General features: G+C 39.7%; 3 protein-coding genes and 1 non-coding gene across 4 annotated transcripts; 3 read left to right on the forward strand and 1 right to left on the reverse strand.

Moving 5' to 3' along the window:
* The first annotated feature begins 494 nt into the window (after positions 1-494).
* B0H65DRAFT_t176 lies at positions 495-576 on the forward strand. The gene has a single exon. It is a non-coding gene; the product is annotated as a tRNA-Ser (tRNA).
* Positions 577-1,401: 825 nt separating this feature from the next.
* B0H65DRAFT_167459 (kinase-like domain-containing protein) lies at positions 1,402-3,283 on the forward strand. The gene has a single exon (XM_062821323.1). The coding sequence runs from the start codon at positions 1,605-1,607 to the stop codon at positions 3,009-3,011; it is 1,407 nt and encodes a 468-aa protein (XP_062683244.1). The 5' UTR covers positions 1,402-1,604; the 3' UTR covers positions 3,012-3,283.
* A 704-nt stretch (positions 3,284-3,987) lies between these two features.
* Positions 3,988-6,909, reverse strand: B0H65DRAFT_508109 (uncharacterized protein; the record flags this gene model as incomplete). Its single annotated transcript, XM_062828201.1, has 3 exons — positions 3,988-5,907; positions 5,969-6,597; positions 6,885-6,909. 3 exons carry the CDS (start codon positions 6,907-6,909, stop codon positions 3,988-3,990), a joined length of 2,574 nt encoding a protein of 857 aa, XP_062683245.1.
* Positions 6,910-19,577: 12,668 nt separating this feature from the next.
* On the forward strand, positions 19,578-21,508 carry B0H65DRAFT_422719 (uncharacterized protein; the record flags this gene model as incomplete). Its single annotated transcript, XM_062824416.1, has 3 exons — positions 19,578-19,720; positions 19,798-19,852; positions 19,922-21,508. The coding sequence occupies 3 exons, from the start codon at positions 19,578-19,580 to the stop codon at positions 21,506-21,508; spliced, it is 1,785 nt and encodes a 594-aa protein (XP_062683246.1).
* Positions 21,509-21,796: the final 288 nt, after the last annotated feature.

A 21,796-nucleotide genomic window follows, 5' to 3' on the forward strand; every position in this document is an offset into this window, starting at 1 on the left:
GTCATGTTGCTTGCACCCAAGGTTCGAGGTTGCGTGGTTCTGGGTTCTGGGTTCCTTCTCCCGCCAAAGAAGAAGAAAAAAAATGGGGAAAACTGAAACAATAACGAGATGACAACGGGATAATTTCGGCTGGTATTATCTACGACCACGATACTTGGCGCCCAGAAGCCCCCAAGTATTCCGCGTGTTCCTTGGGTTCGATGGAAGATTGGAGGGGAAAGAGAGTATGTTTGGGATTTGACTGGTGGACTCTTCCTTCCTTGCGCAACACACAAGCGCATGTTTTCCGACGGACCGTGAGTTCTCAATCACGATTATGGAGAGAAGATGACGGAGACATCTTTACGATATTGTCGGTTTTTCCAGCCATAATGATTTATTTTCGAGTTGTTCCGTCCAGACCTGTCTTCTTTTCCCGAGACCAGATCAAAAGTAGCGCTGATTGTCTGACTATAAGAGTGGATTATTCGCTGTTCTCAACAACAACAACCAATGGCGTGGTGGCAGAGTGGTCTAATGCGCAAGACTAGAAATCTTGTTCCTTCGGGAGCGTCTGTTCGAATCAGGCCCACGTCGCACGATGATCACCAAAAACTTATTCTTTTCTCCTGTCATTTTGGTAACGGATCTCTCGTTACTATCCTCCTCCTTTTTATATTCCTGTTGCTTTTTTTCCGTCGCGCTTTGTGTGTGGTTTTGACGGTGAGATTGTTAGAAGTTGACATTTGAAATGTTAGTCCTACGCAGTCCACACAGTTTCGTTTTAGGAAGGACAATGTGTTGGCCGGCCGTGCCTTGGCGCCTATGCACTGTGCTTCCATTCACCGGCACTCCCGTCCTGGGTATTTAGGCTGCTCTGGTTTTTCCCTTTCTTCCCCGTTACTACAACCACAATCAAGCCATATTTCCGTCGTCCAAGTCCAACACAATGTGTACCGTCTAGCATGAGCTCGCTATGTCTCCCAGGATCACCTTGGCTGACATGTTTGGTGGAGTAACTTTCATGTAAGTCGAGTTCCACAAAAAGGGTGGTCAAAGCGAATGGAAGCATCATAGAAGCCGTGTGTGTTGCTGGCTGAAGGCTGTAGGTTGGGTTGAGAGTCAGTTCGGGTATAAGAGCGTTGGGATGAAACGGGATGCCGATGAGTGTCCATCCCATCGGCAATAACATCACGAGATAAAGACGGAGATTGCCAACAAAGCCTGTGATGCTTGCGTGAATCACCACAGGTCAAAGACGACTCTTTGATACTACCTGTAATGGATCCAGTCGAAAGAAAGTCGCGAGAGAAGATGTCCGGGACGAAAAGAGCGACGTTGAAGAGGTCACAAGAGAGACCTAGAAGGGTCACCGTGTGTTGGAGGCTGACATCTCGTCTAGGAGAAGATACCAGGCCATATAGTCTAGTACCGCAATCACTGGAACGTGAACGGAGCTTCGGCATCGACTGAACTATTGTCTGGGTTCGACTTAAAGGCACTCTGAGCCTACAGTAGCATGATTTGAAGGGCTGGCATGTATTTCAGTTAGCATACCGCTCTATGTCTCGCCGGCTGACTTACCGTCAAAATACTCTGCCAGCACCAGGACCCGTTGTATTACGATGTCTGCCGCTCGCTCAGAAAGTTCTGCCGAAATCCAGGTGAAGATAGTCACTGGAGACGAAGCTCTCGGGCGCCACACAGAAGACCCTGACTTCTACTTGTCTGGGCAATTATTTCCAGTACAAATCAACACGGAGATCGGAGCAAAAAAAGCCGACCGGATCTTTCATGTCATCAACAAGCTCGGGTACGGAACCTACGGCACCGTCTGGCTAGTCGAGGACACTAAGCCGCCAGCAAATGCTCCTTCAAGATGGAAAGCCATCAAGATGCACCGTCGAGGAACAGCCGACACCGACCTTCGCGTTCTGAAGGAGTTCAAGCGTGCCGGTATCAGCCCTGAGAAAGCACTAACCGAGTACCAGGTCGCTATTCCGTATGAACAGTTCCCTATCAAGGGAGGGCCCAATGGCAAGACTACTTATACGTGCTCTGTGCTCCCTCTCCTCGGGCCAAAGGTGGACAATAAAGAGGTTCTTCGTCTTTCGAACGAGGGTTTGTGCCGGGACCGGGACGATCACGCCCGTCGGTTTGCCTGTCGACAGATCGCAGAAGCTCTTCAGAAGCTGCATAACATGGGGATCGCCCACGGGGATTTCAGGCCGGCGAATATCCTGTATTATCTACCGCACTTGGATAAACTTAGTGAGGAGGAAATAATGCAGGTTTATGGTCAGCCGGAGGCAGTCGAATTGGAGGATCCCGGGCCCTTCAGAGAACCAGACCACCTTGTTTTCCCAGCCAAGTGTGACATCAACGCACTTCGAGAAATTCTGGCTCGAAAAAACTTGGACATGGGCTTTGTAGGGCAACCAGGCCTCCAGGTCCCTCGCGCGACCGTGATCGACATGGGCTCAGCCTGGCACCACTCATGGGAGCCGCGCCACTCGCTGATTCCCGTCCATTATAAAGCGCCAGAGTGCATCATACGCCATTACGGGCACATGAGCATGGAAAGTGACATATGGGCGCTGGGCTGCTCCATGGTCAAGATCTGCTCGGGGCATGCTGCCTTCCCAGACACGTGGGAATCGGTCGACAGGTGCCCCGAAACCGACGTGCTGGCCGAGATGGAATATTTTCTTGGCCCCATCCCCGTACCGTATCGAAATGCATGGAAGGATCGGGCTAAAGGGAAGAAGACCGTGTTTCCGTCTAATCCGGCGCATGTTGGATTCCTCAGGTATAGCGCGCTCAAGAATTGGAAGAAGAGGCATAGGGCAAAGAATCCGCTTCATCTGGCGGTGATCAAGAGCGAGTTGCCGAAGGAGAAGGCGGACATGTTTCTGGAACTGTTGCAGGGTATCTTCCAGTGGTTTCCTGACCAGAGGATGTCTCTTGAAGAGATCTTGAGGCATCCTTTTCTGCAAGTGTCTGGTGCGGGCTCAGAGTTAGTCACGGGATGATACATGTGTAACAGGCGTGTCTGTAATTGACCGCACCATTAGGACGGTAGTTGCCCTAGCATCGAAATAGACAGATGATTAGAGGTAGAGAGCATTCTGGACCCGCTGTCAAAGATTGTTCAGATCCAGCAGCTTCCCATCGGTAGGCGCTCTTCGTGGGCAGTTTCACTCGTACCTTATCCTTGAAGGCTGCGACCGGGAAAGATTTCCAAGCTGCGGTGACGTGAAGCCGTATCGGAAATCCAACAGAGATGTCAAGTTGAAGTCTGAAGACGTCGAGTCTGGTCCACGGGAATTGAGAGGAGCAGAAGCCAATGTGGTAAATTTGATGGATTGATTGGTCTGAGGAAAGGAAGAGCAAGAGGTCTGCCAATCCTCCGTTTAATACCCTCAGGGGAAAGAGGAGTTCGTGACAAACACAAGAGCGGCACGGCTTACTGTGAGAACGAGGGATGTCCCTGCCTGACGAATAAGTTTCTTAGTCCGGGCCTCGGTGTGACCATTTAATCCTGACGGATACCATGGCTATCCAAACACTTTACCATGCACCTGCACGGAAATGGCCGCGTGGCTTCCTTCCTGTATAGCAACAGGAGGCCAAAATGTAGTACCAGGTGTAAAAAAGCGCAAAAATCCGTTGCAGAAGGGAAGTTATCTACGGTTGCAAATTGGTACCAAATAGCAGTAACGGATTGCTGAACACGACACTATCGGTGGGAAGATCCATCAGTAGGGTAGGAAGTCGTCCCAACAGCGTCAGACTAAGGCTGTGTTGACCGTCATGGTGCTCACATATATTGGGATGAAAAATCCTCAAGACATTCCATTGCGATCCCAACACCGTCTAACTCCCGTCGCTTGAACAGAAACACGCATGGGGCAAAGCAAAAGGAAGGACGAGCTGTGAGAACTCAACACAAAACGGATAAGATGGCTTCGTCGAACAAACGCATGCCTTGTGAACGACCTCTTCAGGCTAGATCTGACCCATGAATCCTCCACTCTGATAAAACCGCATCTGGTGCTCTCGCAGATCCGCCCAGCTCCTTAGTTCCATCTCTTCGTCCTGCGGAGTCATAGTCCCATCACCCCGGTCCGTGTTCCCCGGCCCAGTCTTCTCCAGCCTCATGAGAATGTCTAGAAAGCGGGTGAGAGGCTCTTGAGCTTTGGTGGCCATGGGCCCTTTCCGGCCAGGAGCATCGTGGACGAGCGTGGAAGCCACCTGACGAACCTTATTGATGAAGGATCCGCCATTGGGCTCCATGTTGCGTTGAGAGATGGAAGCAAGCACGACAAGGAGATTCTGGACGATAAGCTCACGCTCGGCGGTCATGTTCTCATCAATGGGATCAGATAGCTGCTCTGCAGCAGCGTGTAGAGCAGCAGCCGCAACGCTCTTACTATCATGGGAAACCCCGTTGCTACCGCCGACGCCATTTTCCACGGCCGTAACTGCGGCATATGCTTGTGCTGCTTGATTGCGGGTATGCTCTCGATGGGCGTCGCGAAGGTTCAAGTAGCGTTCGACATAGTAGGAGCGTGTCGCGACCTGTGACGCATAGATATTTGCCTTTTGGATCTCATACTGAAGTAGACGACGGCGTTCAGGATCGTTGTTGATAACATGCCGGATGTCTGAGGCCGGCTGATGTGCAGGATAGGCGGGTGGGCAGTACTGGAATCCACTGTCGCCAAGAGCGTCATGCGGCGCGGAAACTTGAGGTAGCTCACCCAGGCTTGCGTTGGCGGTATTGCTGTCTAAATTTAGAGTGAGTTCTGGGGGCATGCCTTCCATGACCTGTTTCACACCTTGCAAGCATTCGTGTAACATGTCCTTCTGATCCTGAAAGGGCAGTGTCGTCAGGCCGTACGATAACTCGATGCCAACCAGCGAGTTCATGGTCATGTAAATCTTGATGGCCTGTACGAAGCCCGTCAGGCGCGACACGATAGAAGGGGGCTGCACCAGGATTTGGGATGGAAGAATAAACTCGTCGTCCACCTCGGCCGGGAAATCGGGATACGGCTCGGCGGGTGTCGGAGGGGGGAACACTATTTCGCCCATGGGCCCGCCGAATTGCATCATTGAGCGGACACCTAGAAACATGACCCAGAAGACACGCTTGCCGATCTGGTCCTGTACATAGTCAAAGGCAGGGCCCCTGTAGGTGACTGCGAAAAAGTCACGCGGTTTATGGTATCCCAGTTCTCTGATGATGTTGGAAGCTTCTGACATGAAGCGGCGACACACCTTCCATTGCAAAGTGTAAGCAGCAGCCAAGCCGAGGAAATAGCTTGTGACTGCGTCGTAAACCGTCATGTCTTCTCGGTTATAGAAGTAAGAACCACGGGCTTCCATGGCCACATGGCGGCAACGGTCAACGAGATGAATGGCCTTGGGAAACAGATTCATGCCATGTTGTGACTTGAGATGCAACCGTGCTGTCCTGGGAAAGGAGGCAACCAGACAGCCAACCATGCTCGCGAGCAAGGCCAGAAATTCGTGGCTCTTTTGGTCTTCCCGGTTGGCCAGTTGCTGACGGAAGGTAGGCTCGTGGGGAAAGGGCGTCAAAGGATGGATATAAGTGAAGAAGTCGTCGACGAGGAGAAGCAACACGGGCCATGGGGCTATAGCTTCGGCATCGAGGATAGCCTGACTGTGCCCATGCGGCTGTGAATGGCCGCCTTGCGGGTTGCCAGCGATGGAAATCAAAGTCTGGGCCGCATTGTGAGGCTGCGCATTGTTATTCGGCAAGGCGGGTTCGAGTCGCGGACGCTTCGCCGCTCTGGCAGCCTCTGCGTGCCTATTGGGAGGACCTCGACGCCTCATTTCCCTAGCAAACGTACAGTCGACCTGGAGATCGCGACATGGCCGACAAGGATGAGTCTCATCACACTACATGAAAGGTCAGCTCTAAGATCAAGGTATGTAAGCGTTCTAATTAGCCAGGCTTTACCTTGACTTTCCTTGAACTGCACATGTCACACGCCCTCCGCAGGCGAGTGGTCTTGGACTGGGGTTTGGCTGTTGGAGAAGATCCTGGAGGGGTTGTCTGGGAAGCCATTTGAAGTGCCTGTGTATAGATGGCCACTGCTTCGGGCGGGTATGATTGACTATTTGCAACATTGCCCAGGTCTGTGGGTGGTTGTGGTGGTTGAACAACGACGTCGGGAGCAGCTACGACGGCAGCTTGGAGAGCTTGGAGGTCATGGTTGGCAGCGGCATGGTGGGCAGCCGCTGCAAGGACGGTAGCATGGGCATCAACATGGAATATCGGCGAAGATATCGTCGAGGATTCTGGTTGTGGTTGTGACTGTGCACGTGTTGGAGGAGGTAGTTGAGGGTCTCCAATTTGTTGATGCTGATGTTGGTGTTGGTGTTGTTGCTGTGACTGCGCTGCCGGCTGGTGTTGTGGGTGTAAGTGCCCGCCGTGGTGCTCTGTGGAGATAGCACCTGTAGAGGTCGAGTCGGGTGGTCTTGATTGTGTTGACTGTTGGTGATCAGAATGTCTAGAGGTAATGGCTGACGACGTTGTTGCTGTACTACCAGCAGTGGCAGCAGCCGGGACAATTGTAGGCGCGATAGCTGATGGTGATGGGCTTATCGATGTTGTTGTTGTCAATGGCGGGAGTGGAGGTTGTGTTATAGTATCCGACATGATTCTGATGAACGAGGGACCCGACGGAGACCTGGCTGGATCCCGAGTCACAAGCCAGCGTTCGGTAGAATCGCGGATGGAGTTTCCAATCCAAAGAGTCGGGATGAGAGGGCTCCACAAGAGTTCTGCTGGTAAGACCGGATGATAAGCCGTGCGCCACGTGACTTTACCACGAGTGTACAGTCCGATGCTGGTTTGTTTGTTAGCCAGGTACTCTTGGTATACTGGACAATATCCATCCCGAATTGTCCCAAACCTCACAAGGACAAAATAAATGGCTAAGCACGGATCGAAAAGTCATTAGAAAGATTCAATATGACATATTGAACTTCAGAAATAGTATATTCAAGGTGAGATAACGCTTTAATCATGAAACAACACGAAGCAATTAGACCTAGGGAAGTTGATCGCTGTGCGTTGAAAACACGGTGTCAGTCCCCACTTTTGAATTGAGCCGCCAGATATACACACATGCATTAATATCGATATGCCAGACCTTCAAGATCTATAACTCCGCCGTTTTATACTCGATTTGTATTCAAATTTGACGATTCTGATCGGATTTTGAAGGCGACAAGATCTAAGATAGCTATAGTAATAAAGTACTATACAAATAACTAATAGCGTTAAGCAATATACGTAATGCTAGTTGTTAGCGAGTATTTACGTAAAATTGTATATATTATTGTTATTAGTAAACGTTAGGTTTAGAGATTGAAGAAGAATTATGATACAATTAGGTAGTTATATCCTTAGCTTCGTATACCTTTTAATCCGACTATATTGGCACCTTAGGTTATAGAAGTTAATATAGTTGATTATAGACGAGAGTTCGAAGCTATATTTAATTTATCGCTATATAGGAAGTCTTCGAACTCCTTTAATATAAATCCGATTTATACTTCGATAAAATACAATACTTTCTAACTAACGAATTAAATATATATATATTAAGGAGTGCTATATCGAAGTAATTAAAATCTTCTAACTAGAGTAATGAAAGGATGGCCTATAAGATTTCCTAACGTAATGAGCTATTATAATTAGATTAGTTAAGAAAGGTTTTTAAATTCTCTATAGAAACATATATTTTTTATAATAAGTTTGGTATTTTATAGGGCTAAGGCCCGGGCTGTGGCGCTCTAGTTATCGACTAGAGTTATTATAAGGCGCCGTGGCTATATATATACAGCCTCCATTAAAACTTCGCATTTTCGGTAGAGCTGCCTCTCAAATAAAACTTTCCTTCTTTATAGAACCTTAATTAAACTATACGACCAATACCTATATTAACTGTATTATCTCCATTATATTAGGTTCTATTATAATGAACCTAATAGAATAGGATAAGTAACCGCTATAGTAATAGTAATAGGGCCTACCTACCTAAATAGTTATAGTTGGAATTCTTATAGAATTTTCCGCCGTTATAGCCGCCGTAGCCGTAAAATAAGAAGAAGTTATAAAGAGAGAAACCGTACACTTCGTACGAAAGAAAGAAGACTTCGCTAGGACGTTATTTACTAGCGACGTATTTGCCCAAATAATAAGAATAGCGCTCAATATATAGCTTATTATTTAAAATTAATAAAAATCTTTTAACGTTAATATAATTACTATAATAATTACTATTACCCCGAGCGCCGCAATCGGTATTATATAAAAAGTCGTTCCCTGCTATAATTTTAAATATAAGAATATCCGTTAGCCGAAATAGGATAGAACCGCCTCTATATTTAGTTTCTATATTACCTAACTACGCTTTATATATAAAGAAGAGAAGTCGGCGGGAACTATTACTAATAGTAAATTGGGTTGGTTAATATTATTAAACGGCCTCCCGGCTGATAAAATAACTAAAATAGAAGCCTTCTAGCGCTATAGCGGTATTAGCAATACCTATAAACCCGAAAATTTCTTTAATTACTTTAAATTAATTTTTAATGAAAAAAATAAAATAAAAACTAACCCTAACCAATTTACGTACTATATAATAGAGAGAAAACTAATTCTTATCAGACTAATTCCTTATATTCGAAGAAAACCTTACGAAAATTAAAGGCTTTACTTAGGAAAATAATTCCAAGCTAACCTAATTAGAAACTTCTATATTTAATACTTTCTACAACTAATTAATTGTAATCCGTATACCCGAAATTTACGACTTCTATATCGAATAAATAAAAGATATTGCATAGAAATTTAAAATTAATAAAGCTTTCCGTAATATTAGGAATAATAATAAAAGATACAATAATCGTTATTAGAATTCCCTTCCTAGCGCAATTTTACGCTTACTCTTAAATACTCTAAAAATATAAACGGTAATATTATAATAAATTATATTAAAATAAAGAATCACCTTAATAATAAGAATATTAAGTATATTAAATAGGTCTCTTAGGACGAAAGAAATAAATATTGTATTTTAAATTTCTATTTCTATTACGGAATTAGTAAATATATAATCGGTAGTTATGTATATTAGCCGGTATAATATCCCCTTGTAGGTATTAAATTTATTAAAATTAAATATAAGGTAGAACTTGTGTTAGAAGATAGTAATAAATATTCTTCCTTTAAAGAATTAAAAAAAGAGTAGCTTCTTTATAAAATCGAATAAAGGAATATTCTAGAATATTAAGTAAAGAAGCAGGAATTGAAAATTTGCCGGGATTTATAGAGATAGATATTATTAAAATACTTATTACTATTAATAATGAAGATTGTTTCTATACCCTCATTAATAAAGGTTATTAGTGCAATATTATAATTAGTAAAAATATTATTAAAAAATTAAAAAATCCCGTTATACTTATATTTAAAAGATAAATACGAACAGCTTTAATAGAAATAGAAGGGGCGGAGATTAAAGGGATTATTTATTTTAGGGTAAATATTTATAAGTATAAATCTATTATTTATACTTACGTAATCCTTAAATTACAATTCCCTATTTTTCTAGGGAAATTATAATTAACCGTTCTAAAAACTTATTCTATCCCTTATAAATATAAATTCTAATACGGAATAGTTAATTATTAAATCCCGTATTTAGAATATTCCTCAAAAAGTTTCTCCCTAAAAGCTAAGGAGCTTAGAAAAATAGTATATTATTTAATAACTATATTTAAAATTATAGTAAATAGGATTAAAAAAAAGAGCGGCCGGTAAATTGCAGAATTAGCGATATTTGTAGTAAATTTACAAAATATTAAGAAAGCCTTTAAATTTAAAGTTAGTATAATAAATAAAGAATTATAAAAAGTAATCCCTATAAAGATATACGATTATTTTTAAAAGTAAAAGGAGGCTAATAAAGTTAATTCCAATTACCCAAGTATTAATTATAAGATTGAATTTAAGAAAGATAAAAACGGTAAGGAGCCGTCTCTCCTTTATAATTACCTTTATAATACATTACGAAAAGAATTTTTAATACTAAAAAAAAAACTTTAGAAATCTTCTTGATAAAGGTTTCATCCGTACTAATAATTTAGTTACCGTTGCGCTAATTCTCTTTATTAAAAAATTAGGAGGAGGTCTTCGGTTCTATTACGATTATAAAATTCTTAATATTATTATTAAAGTAAATTAGTACTTATTACCTTTAATTAAAAAAACGCTTAGAATTATTGCTAAAGCGAAATAATTTACTAAAATAGATATTGAATAGGCGTTCTATAAAATCCGTATAGCTGAAGGAGAAGAAGGGAAAATAGTATTTTAAATTTAATATTAGTTATTTAAATAGTTAATTATAGCTTTCGGACTATTAGAAATACTAACGACATTTTAATAGTATATTAATAGTATTTTAAACAATTATTTTAATAATTTTACTTTAATATATATAGACGATATATTAGTCTTTTCATTAGGCTCTAAAGTAAATTATTTAGTTAAAGTGCGTAAAATTATTAAATATATAACTATCGTTAAATTTTATATAAACCCTAAAAAATACGAATTCGTAATAAAGAGTATTAAATATTTAAGTTTTATTATTATTATAAGTATTAATACTTAAGCGGACCCGGAGAAAATTAAAGCGATTATCGAATAGGAGGTACTTACGTTTTAAAAAGGGATACGAAGTTTTTTTTTTAATTTATTAACTATTACTAAATATTTATTAAAACTTTTTCTTCAGTTATAAGATTACTAATAATCTTTACAGGTAAGGGAGTCCCCTTTAAATAAATTAAATAATATAATATATTTTTTAAAAAATTAAAGGAGTTATATACTAAAACTCCTATTTTTATTTGGTAGGATCCCGATTTACTTATTCTTTTAAAAATAGATTATAGTAAATATAATTTCGGTAATATCTTTATTTAAAAGAGGGATAAATAAAAAATAATAATTATTTATTATTCCTAAAAACTTACCCCCGCTAAATATAATTACTTTATTTATTATAAGGAAATGCTTACAATTATTGAATATATAAAAGAGTAGTCTATAGAATTTAGGAATTATAAAAAATTCGTTATTATTATTAATTATTATAATTTCGAATACTTTATAAAAGGGTAGAAACTTTCTAAATAGTAAATACAATAGGCCGAATTTCTCTTATAATTTAATTTCGAAATCTTTTACCGCCCGGGGAAATTCGCCGTAGTTCTTAATATTCTACTATATCGGGATTAAGACTACCCTAACGAAGAGGATATAAAAGTTAAGGAAATATAATTAATTCCCTAATTTATTTTTAAAAATTATATTCGTATAATCGTTTCTTTTATTATAGTAGGGGAGAGTGTAAGAATATTTAAAAGTTTAGATTTGCAATAATCTTCGAAAAGGTCTCCTAAAAAAACGAAGTCTAATAAATTGTCCGCTAAATTATCATTAATAAAAATAGAACCCTCCTAATTTCCATATAGGGTTTAAAAATTTAATTTGGCGAATAAATTATCGATAGGTTTAATAAATTATATTATAGAAGCCGTATTTAAATTTTAAGAATTTCCATTATTACCGGAACTATAACCCTATATATATCCTTAGAAAATATTAAAAAGGAACGTTCTCTATACCCGTATTATTTAAAAAATATACGATTTAAAGGCTTTTAGGTACCCCGGGAAAAAAAGTACTATTTATATTATAAATAAAAACTTTTATTAATTGCTAATAGGTATTTATATCCGTCGGTTTTTAATTAATTACAATATTTGTAATAAAGTAAAATACTAAAGAGATTAAAAAAGAGGATTATTAAAGCCTCTTCCTATTCTAAATTAATCTTTTAAAGATATTTAAATAAACTTTATTATTAATCTCCCCCTTATAAGAGGCTACGTTAACTTCTTTATTACTAAAAATAAGTTTAGTAAATCGGTAATTCTAAAACCAATACCTTCTATAGAAGTAGAAATAATAGTAGAAATTGTTCTTAGGTACTTTATATAATATTATAAGTAGCCGTAATCTATCGTTAATAATAAAGATACTAATTAGATTAATCAATTTCAGAAATATTTCTATAATTTACTAAATATCAATTAATTTTTAAATACTACTTTTTACCCCTAAACCGATAGTAGCCCCAAGAAAATAAATTAGGAAGTATAAGCCTTCTTAAAAATTTTCGTCAATTACGCCTAAAACGATTAGGATTATTAGTACTTAATAATATAATTAGCGATTAATAACTGAATTAATACTTATATTAATATATTTCCATTTTTTACTATTTATAATTATTATCCGTAATCCCTAGTAACCCTAGTAATTCCCTTAATAGAAATAGATTTTAAAAATCTATAAATAAAAAATAAAGATTTCGTCGCAATACTATAGTAAATTATAAATTTATATTGAATAATTATAGTAATTTCTATATAAGAATAAGAACGTTTTATTAATTATAAGAAGTAATTAATTAAAATTTTTAAGGTAAGGGATAAAATTTAATTAAAATTTAAAAACTTTATTATAACGTGCCCTAAAAAGAAATTTGATTAAATTTACGCAAAGTATATAATATTTCAAATTCTTGGCCCTTTTATAGTAAAGCTCTCCGATTTCTCTTTAAAAATCTTTAATAAATTTTATATAAATTTACTTAGGAGGGTTCGTAATAACCTTTTATTAGGCTAAATTAGTACAAAACTTTAATCGTTAATTATTATAATCAATAGGGAGAAAGAGTATTTCGTAAATAAAATCTTTTACTATATAATTAAAAAAGGTTATAAAATAATTTTAATTAATTACATTAATTAGGTATAATAGTTTTAAGAATTATTAAAAGAGTTCGCTAATATAGTAGCCTTAAACCGTTTCGAAGCGAAATATAGCCCAGCTAATATTAATAATAAATTAATCGACTATTTTAATACGGAATATACGAAGTAATAAAGATAATAGTAAAGGAATAAAAAAAAAGGGTAATAATTATCGATTCTAAATTTTTCTAATTTTTCCTCAGTATTTTACGCTTTTAATTATTTTTAATCTCTATAGCCTCTAACCGCTTTTCGAACGATTCGAAGCGGGCTATTAATTTTACTATAGTAAATTCCCTGAAAGGAAAGGCGGGGGTCGGGGGAGTAGCCGGAATAGCGGGAGTAATAAAGGTCGGAGGAATAGCAGCGGCGTTATTAAGGGTTAAAAGGAAATAGTTATATTCTTATTTAAAAGTTTTAATTAACCGAAATTTATTCTTACTAAAGTAAATAAAATAAAAGAGATTTACGAAGAGATAGTACTATCTTCATGTAATTTAGTAATATAGCATTAAATAATTATAATTTTAAGGACGTACCCGAAGGCTTTCGTCTTTTCTTTACCAGAAGTCGCCGTTTCCTAAATTATAACGAACTTTTAAATTAAAGATAAAGCCCGGTCGTACTATTTACTATTATTATAATAAATTATATATACCTAATTTCTAAACTTAATATAATATTTATACAGAACGTTCAAATACGAAATATATGGGACTTCGGAAAAGTTATAATCTATTTAAAGAATAAATAAAGTTAATAACAATTTTTTAAAATAGAAGTAATAAGGAAAGTTTATTAGTAAATACTTAAATTTAATAAATTTAGGCTTCTTAGAAGTAGCAACGGGGTTTTTAATACGTTTACAACAAGTATCAGCCTCATAAGAGGGGGATTAGGAACTACATAATAATAGCGAAGACGAAACTTCGTTCTTAAATAATTAAAATAGAGACGGGGACAGTTCGGACGAAATTAAATGAAGTATTTGATTTAATTAGGAAAGATAAGCGAGGAATTAATTGGGGGATAGTAATATTTGTTTTAATAATTTAAGCGACGGTTAGAAAAAAAAGAAAAAAGGAAAGAAAAAGGGAAAAGAAGTCGGGGGAGGGGTTTTTATATATAATTCTAAAAGTATATATATACGTACGCTACCATTCATTACCAATTACCTTTGTCGGTCGAAATAGAAGGAGCGAATATATAGAGGGGTAGGAGGAGGGAGGAGGGGAGTAATATTATAAGGCTAAAACCTGGGTTGTAGCGCTCTAGTTATCAATTAGAGTTATTATGAGGCGCCGTAGCTATATTTGTATAGCTCTTATTAAAACCTCGTATTTTCAGTGGAGCCGCCTCTTAGATAGAATTTTCCTTTATTATAAAACTTCAATTAAGCTATACGACCAGTACCCATATTAACCGTGCTGTCCTCGTTATATATAGGATAGATATTAAAAGGTATATTTCTATAATTAGAGAGTATACTAATTAGGGGTAAACGGTTTTATTTATTATTGGTATTAATTATAAATAGCCTTATCAACGTAATATATTATAAAGGAGTAACAGATATAAATAGTTTCGTTATATAATTAAAAGAGGAGGTATTCTTTAAAATAAATTTCTTTTCCGCCTAATATAGTATTTTAGTAATAAATAACGTATTGTAGTATAAATACCCCTCTATTAAAAACGCGTATAATAATAGAAGTATATTATTTTGGTTCTTACCGCTATATTTCCTAGATTTTAACCCCATAGAGGCCTACTTTAGTAATGTGAAGGTATATATAAGGCGGTAATACTAGTAGGCTAGTAATAACTAATTAAAAGAGGGCGAATTCAAGAATTTTTTTAAGGGGGTAGCGTAGGTAGTAGGGTAAGAGGTTTATACTATACGAAGGTACTACTATTAAATGTATATGCCTTCTAACGAACTTAATAAGGCTAGCGAATTAAAGAATTACGTTACGTTGTATAGGGATTAATTATACGAATTGAAATTAATAAGGACGGTAGTATAAAATATTAAATTATATAGTAAATATACTGAATTAAATATAGTTAGAATCGAATATAATTAAATACCTAATCGAATAATATAAGACGAAAAAGTAAGAAAATGGCGTAAATTTATAATAATAGTAATAATAATGATAAAGACCCCCAAAGTACTAGAAATACTAGAAATCCTTTAAAATCAATATAATTTACTAGTATAGTATTTATTCATATAATAATCCTTCGTATATATAATCCCTTCTTTAATTTATATAATCCCCTTCGTATATTTATTGAATTTCGTTATTATTATCATTATTATCTAGTTCGTTAACGGTTACGTTAGGGTCCTTATTATTATACGGATTATTATTTAAATTATTCTCTTCGTTGTAGATGAAGCTATTATAAATACGGTCGTTATTGAAGTTTGGAGGGGCGTAGCAATTTTAAATATTTTACTATAGCGAATTTAGGAGGAAAGTATCTAGTTAATATAATAATTAGCGACGTACGTAACTATTAAAGTATAGATACTTTTTATAGCTATAATAATGCGCTAGGGTTAACGGTTTATAGTAAGGGTATTAAAATTCCCCAGAGCGGTAATAAAGATGATTATTATATATAATTTCGTTCGAAGTAGAAATATTCTTTAATTGCTTTCTTAATTATAATATAAATACCTTCGTCGATTTTATAATCGAAATACTACTTTATAGGGAAATTGTATATTTAGTAGAAGGATAGTCGCTTAATTATGAGGGATTTTTAAATATTATAGAGCGCGTTCCTTAGTACGTTATTCTTACTAAATTTGGGCGCGTATTTAAAGATAAATTACTTTATAAAGTCAGTAACGAGGGAGTTAAACGGTCGGTCTAATAGTAATGAGGGTAGAGGGGAGGAAGGTTGAGGATTGTTATTATTATTAGCGCGAAAAGTACTAGTACGAAATATATTAGTGCGAGAGGTGTTAACGCTAGGTAAAGTAAATAAAATAGGTCAAGTAGGTAAAGTAGGTTCAACCGCCAATTCTATACCTATTGTCCTTATATTTATACCCCTATAATCGTTGAAGGGAGGTATTGAAAGTAAGGTAAATAATATTCCAACTCTATTATTATTACCGTTAATTCTATACGTATTGCTATTAATTTAATAATTATTCTAGAGGTTAAAATTGAAGACTTAAGGCAGCGGTACGTAGTTTCCTCCACTACCGCCGCGTTTCGTACCCGGGATAGTATATAGTATAAACGGTTAAAATTATTAGTAATTAGATTGTCTAAATATTAGCGCGCCAGCTTAAAGAACTGACTACTATTAAAACGAACTAAATTACTGCGAAATTATATTAGCGGGATGTTGGTTAATAGTAGTCTACTTATTAATAATAGCGCTAATTTAATTAATAAGATCCTTTACTATTAAAGGGAAATAATATTTCTAATTAAATCTAACATAGTATTAATAATATTTTTGCCCCTTATAGTAATTCTTATATTCGCGCCCAATTTTATATCCCTACGTCTTAATTAGTTTATTGTATAATAAATTAGACGATTCTCTACCCTCTTTTTGGGCTTCGCGTTTAGTTTCGCGACGGTTTTTGAGTTTGTATAGTATCGAGTTAATTATTAACTTTCGATTAAAGTTAATTGTTTTAGACTATTTAGAAGTATTAACGGGCGTAGCGGCGGGCGCGGTAATAAGTATAGATAGCTAGTAATAGGAGTTGATAGATTAGGACTATAATTAGAATTAGGAATATTGTAACTAATTAATTACTTTATAAAAGAAGTAATTCGAAATAGGGTGGGCGTATTAAAGATAGAGGTAATATTTAGCCGTAGGAATCTTCTAATAATACGGATATAAGCGGTAATTATTATAAAATATTGTTTAACGGGTTATTGGAGAAAATTAAGTATTACCTTCGAAATATTATAATATTTAAATGGTGTAGTTAAATTTTCGCAATTAATCTTTTTAAAAATAATATAATTTTAATAGAGCGTAATACCTTTCTTATTCTTCTCTTATATATTAATTCATTAATTTATATATTATATAATAATATTAGGGTTTATACTGAAGAGGTTATATTCGCTGCGGGCTACTTTTACAAAGTTGCCCTTTACTTTCTGTACTTTAATTACGAATTCGATATTAAAATTACTGTAGTCCTTTATATCGATATTACTGCTATTATCTTTCTCAATTCGAATATAGTCGGTCGAAACGAAAGTAGGTAATTTGCCGGGCTATATAAAGAAATTATTAAAATAGGTATTTACTATTTATAATTTATTATATATAAATAAAATATATAGAAAATCGGAAATTGGGGGGTAATTTTTGAAATATTACTACGGTGCGGGATTTTTAGGCTAATTACCGACGAAATAGAGGAATAGAAAGTATAATATTAGTTCGTTCGTTAAATTTAATTTCGTTTTATAATTTCTACGGCGAATATATATATTTTTTGTATAATTTACGGCTATTATTTACAATCAGTAATAAACGGTCTCTATTTTTATTATTAATTAGAGTTTTGTAGCGGAGAGGTTATTATTTTTTAGTTCGATAATGTAGTAATTTAGGAGTTTAATTATAATTTTAAAGGGGGGTGGGAGTTCGAAAGGACGAAATAATGGCGGAAATTCGAGAGGTCGAGGGAATTCAAAAGGTTGAGGGAATTCGAAAGGTTGAGGGAATTAAAGTTGGAGGAGGAGCGGTCGAAGAAGTTAAAAAGGAAGCGGTCGATAGGGAAGAAATTAAAAATCTAAATATAATTTGTAAACTATTTGAAAAAGCGGCGGGAACTATAATAGAAATTGTATATTGCTTACTAATAATATTAGCCTTCCTTAGTTTCGAAATATTATTATTATTTAATATAGAATTATTATTTTGAATAATAATACGTAGATTAGGTTTGGCGGGTTAAGTTAATTCTATAGTAGTTATATTATTTATAGTACGCGCCGTTCGAATAAGAGTCTTTTTATTATTTCTATTTCTATTTTTTAAACCGGCGTTTATACGAACTATACGGGTACTAGGTATTGAAAACCGCTTCGATTGTTAGGGTTTATCCCTATTGTTAAGAAGGGAGTGCTTAGGAAGTATAATTAAGTCGGGAGCGGGCGCGGCGGTATTTAATACAAATTGTATACGGTATAGATTGGGCTATTGATTAGGACCTTTTAGTATTAGCCTTAATTAATTAGGAGGATCTATACAAATATAGAGTAGTAATCGGATTGTAAATACCTTTAAGATTGGTAATAATATAGTCGTTTGAAGATTTTACTGTTGTTACGTATCGACGGATTTACGATATGTGTGTATTTGGCGGCTCAATTCAAAAGTAGGGACTGACACCGTGTTTTCAACGCACAGCGGAGGTCTCGAGCTAACAAACAAACCAGTATTGGACTGTACCTTGTTCCTTTCCCACTTGACCGTTGCTTGCATTGGTCAATTCCCATCCAATGTGCAATGTCATCTTGTCTCGTTCTCTCAGTTGCATTCGAGAGCCTTCAAAGTTGATTCCGACTGTTGGTGATGATGGCCGTCCAGTCAATCCCACGTCGCCGTTATCGGCGGTTTTCGATACCAATCCAAGGTCAATTGCTAACCGCTGATCGATGCACCGGCGGACTTGACCCCGACGAGGCTTGAAGGCTTCTCGAGAAAAGTCAAGCCGGGAGATTCACACTGAGGAATTCCGCTTTTCCGCTCTTTGAAAAGACCGTGAGAAGCCGACTGCTTCTGCTCCTATCGCGGACAAACCAACCACAAAGATAACCTGCCCTGGATGAAAATGTCGTACTCGGTCTGCCGGCAGTGATCATGTCAACCTGTGATGGCTTCCACTGCTCGGTCGGCGCTAGACTGTGGACCGCCGATGACTCGCTAATCTTTCTTCAACCATATTCCGCAAACCAACGGTCCAATCTCATCACAGATTCTTGCTTCTTCTCGCCCGAGACCGGGTACATTTACGGTAGCCTACACTACTCTTCCTAGGCAAGGCAGCCGTGGGGGTTGGCCCCCAAATAGGTCTACCCCCAACGAAGGACCAACGGCTCGACGACTCCTATCGACAGAGCGGTTACCTTGGTGATCAATACATCATCCCCCCCGGTATAGGACTGTGCCGCACATGGACTTTTAGGGAAAACTTTAGCGAACGGAGCAACGCTACCCCGTATTATTGGATAGACAAAAGTGGTCTGCATCAGACATAAGTCGCCCCGAGTCCTCAAACCCCGCCTCAATCAGTCTTCTTGTTCTCTGTATCGTCGACATACCACGGCCAGCCCTTTTCGTCACCTATGGATTCAGCAACAGGCCGCCCAGAGAAAGCTTGACGAACCCTTAAATGCCGGTCCACTCATCTTCCATCTGTACCGCCCTGGGCCCATTCCGAATCAAGCAAGTGGCATTTCCAAGACGTCTCGAAGGAGCCTTCAAATCTCTTACAAAGCACTCGACTATTGCACGCCTCCGACCTTCCGGAAGCACGCGGGAAGCAGACAACTTTTGTTTCAACCCAGAGATTGGTGCCCTTCGACTACTGATTCATGTCTTGGCCTGCTTCAAGTTCACCAGACCTGGCACGTCGGTTACCGGATCCGGCCTGCGCCATGATTACTAGCTCGGGAGCCATCCACTCCAAGGAGGAGTGGGAGGTGTGGAAGAAAACCATCACACATCTGTACTTGTCCGAGAAGAGAAAGCTCCGAGATGTGAGGGAGATCATGATCCAGAAACATGGATTTCGCGCGACGTGAGTGGAGATCCTATACACACCGGAACCACGGTTTGCAATGACTGGCGTAGTCTGACTTGCGGTTATCGTTGTAGCATACACCAGTACAAGATCAGACTCCAGCAATGGGGCCTCGAGAAGAACAACAAGGTAAGACAAGTTCCGGCTGGTACGGCTAATCATGGCCCAGGTTTGCTCACGCGACGCTTCGTTTCCTAGGAGAGTGACATGAGATTCATGTCGGCCAAGGCCGCTCAGAGAGCTGCTCAGGGCAAAAAGTCAGCCTTCCGCGTCAGGGGCAGAGAGATATCACAAACTGAGCTCGACCGATACTGGCATCGCAAGCACCATGGCCATCAAAAAGCTTGCTCCCAAGATATTGAGCTGTCCAATATGCCGGATGAAATCGAGTGCTACACGCCTGTGAGCAGTCGTCCAAACTCACCAACTCGGCCCGGTCTGGACCCCCCACAGCCGCCCGAGGTAATCCCCCGGGACCCAGTTACGGCTGCAGCCGAACTCGTGGCGATCCACCGGGATCCCCCCGTTGTGCCAAACCAGTCTGTCGGGACACCTATCGACACGCCCGTCCATATCGCGACACCCCCAGCAGCGCTGATATCACCACCCAATACCGAGCTGGTCAGCCCTACGAGTGTCAAACCAATCAAATCACGACCAAACTTACCTCCCGAAATACTCCTCCTGCGACAGCAACAGCGGCGGAAACCACCAATTGGGAAGACGGAAGAGGACTTGCCCGAGAGCAGTCATCCCGACAACTGGCGCCGCAAGCGCAAACTCACCGACTTACACCCACTTACACCACCAGGACACCTCCTCTCGGTTCAGACGGTGGTAACCGGCACGCGGGACTTTTACGTCCGCTTCGTGCACTCGCAGGTAGACGAGTCGGACGTAGTCCAGCAGCCACCGCACTGGAACCTGCGGCGCTTCTACGAACTCGCCCTTTCCGTGTCCGCCCAGCTCTCCCTACCCCAGTGGAACGACAAGCGCGACAGCATCGTGACGCTCTACAACGACACGCTAGACCAGATCCGGCCCATCCTCACGCCCGACCCGAACCCGCTGCTGCTTACTTGTATCTTCCAAGTCTGCTGTCGCTTCTGGCAGGACGGCAAGGCCCTGGCCCTGCGCTACCTCCTCACCTACATTCGGCACGAGGTCGGCCAGCTCCACGGGCAGTCGCACCCGCTCTACGCCGTGTGCGACTCCCTGCTACGCAGCCCCGAGGTGCTGTCGGACCTGGTGGCCACCAGCCTCCGCTGGGCCGTCAACGGGCTGGCCGACCGCCTGGGCGCGGACCACCCGCAGACGCTCGCGGCGGCGCGCGGACTGTACTCGGCCCTCTACGCCCAGGGCGACCTGGCTTCGGCGAAAAGGTACATGGTCGCGGCCGCCGAGCTGGAGGAGAAGGCTCACCCGGAAGACACGTACGGCAGGCTGGACTCGCTGGTCAGGGTCATTCATTGCGAGCTGGGCATGAACGACATCACGTCCGCGCTGGAGAACCTCAAGATCTTTGAGAGCACGCTCGATAGCCTGTCGGGCGCGGCCGATTGGCGGATGCGGCTGTGCTACTTGAGGGCCAAGGGTGAGGCGTTGAGGCAGCAGGGAGACCCAAAGGCGGTCGATGTGCTCGATGAGCAGCTGAGGCTGGCGAGGGAGAGCAGTCCGTTGCAGAATGGTTGGTGGGCGGTAGTGTCGGGGGAGAAACATCTGGCGTATGCGAAACGGTCGGTTAGGACGATGGAGAGGGTGGTGCCTTACCCGCTTCCTTGCTGACTGGCAGCCTTTAAGTCCTCCTTTGGCCGGTCGATGGGTGGTCTTTGTTCAGTTGTGGTGTTCCCCTTTTATGGAAAGAGCAGAGGAGTTCGAGGAGTTGGGCTTTGCGAGAGAGACCTTGATGGTCACCTTCTTATTTATTATATGGTGTTGCTGATGTTGTCGTTCGTGGTTTGTCGGAGAGTCGGGAAAATCCCACAGGTCCAGTCCGGGTAGCACCTGCCCTAAAATGCCCTAGCGCTGCACATCATCAGCGGAGGTGCACGGGCCTGCAGTTTCAAACACAGT

Source organism: Neurospora tetraspora (assembly GCF_033439725.1).
Source record: "Neurospora tetraspora strain CBS 560.94 chromosome Unknown B0H65scaffold_3, whole genome shotgun sequence".
NCBI classification, from domain to species: Eukaryota; Fungi; Ascomycota; class Sordariomycetes; order Sordariales; family Sordariaceae; genus Neurospora; species Neurospora tetraspora.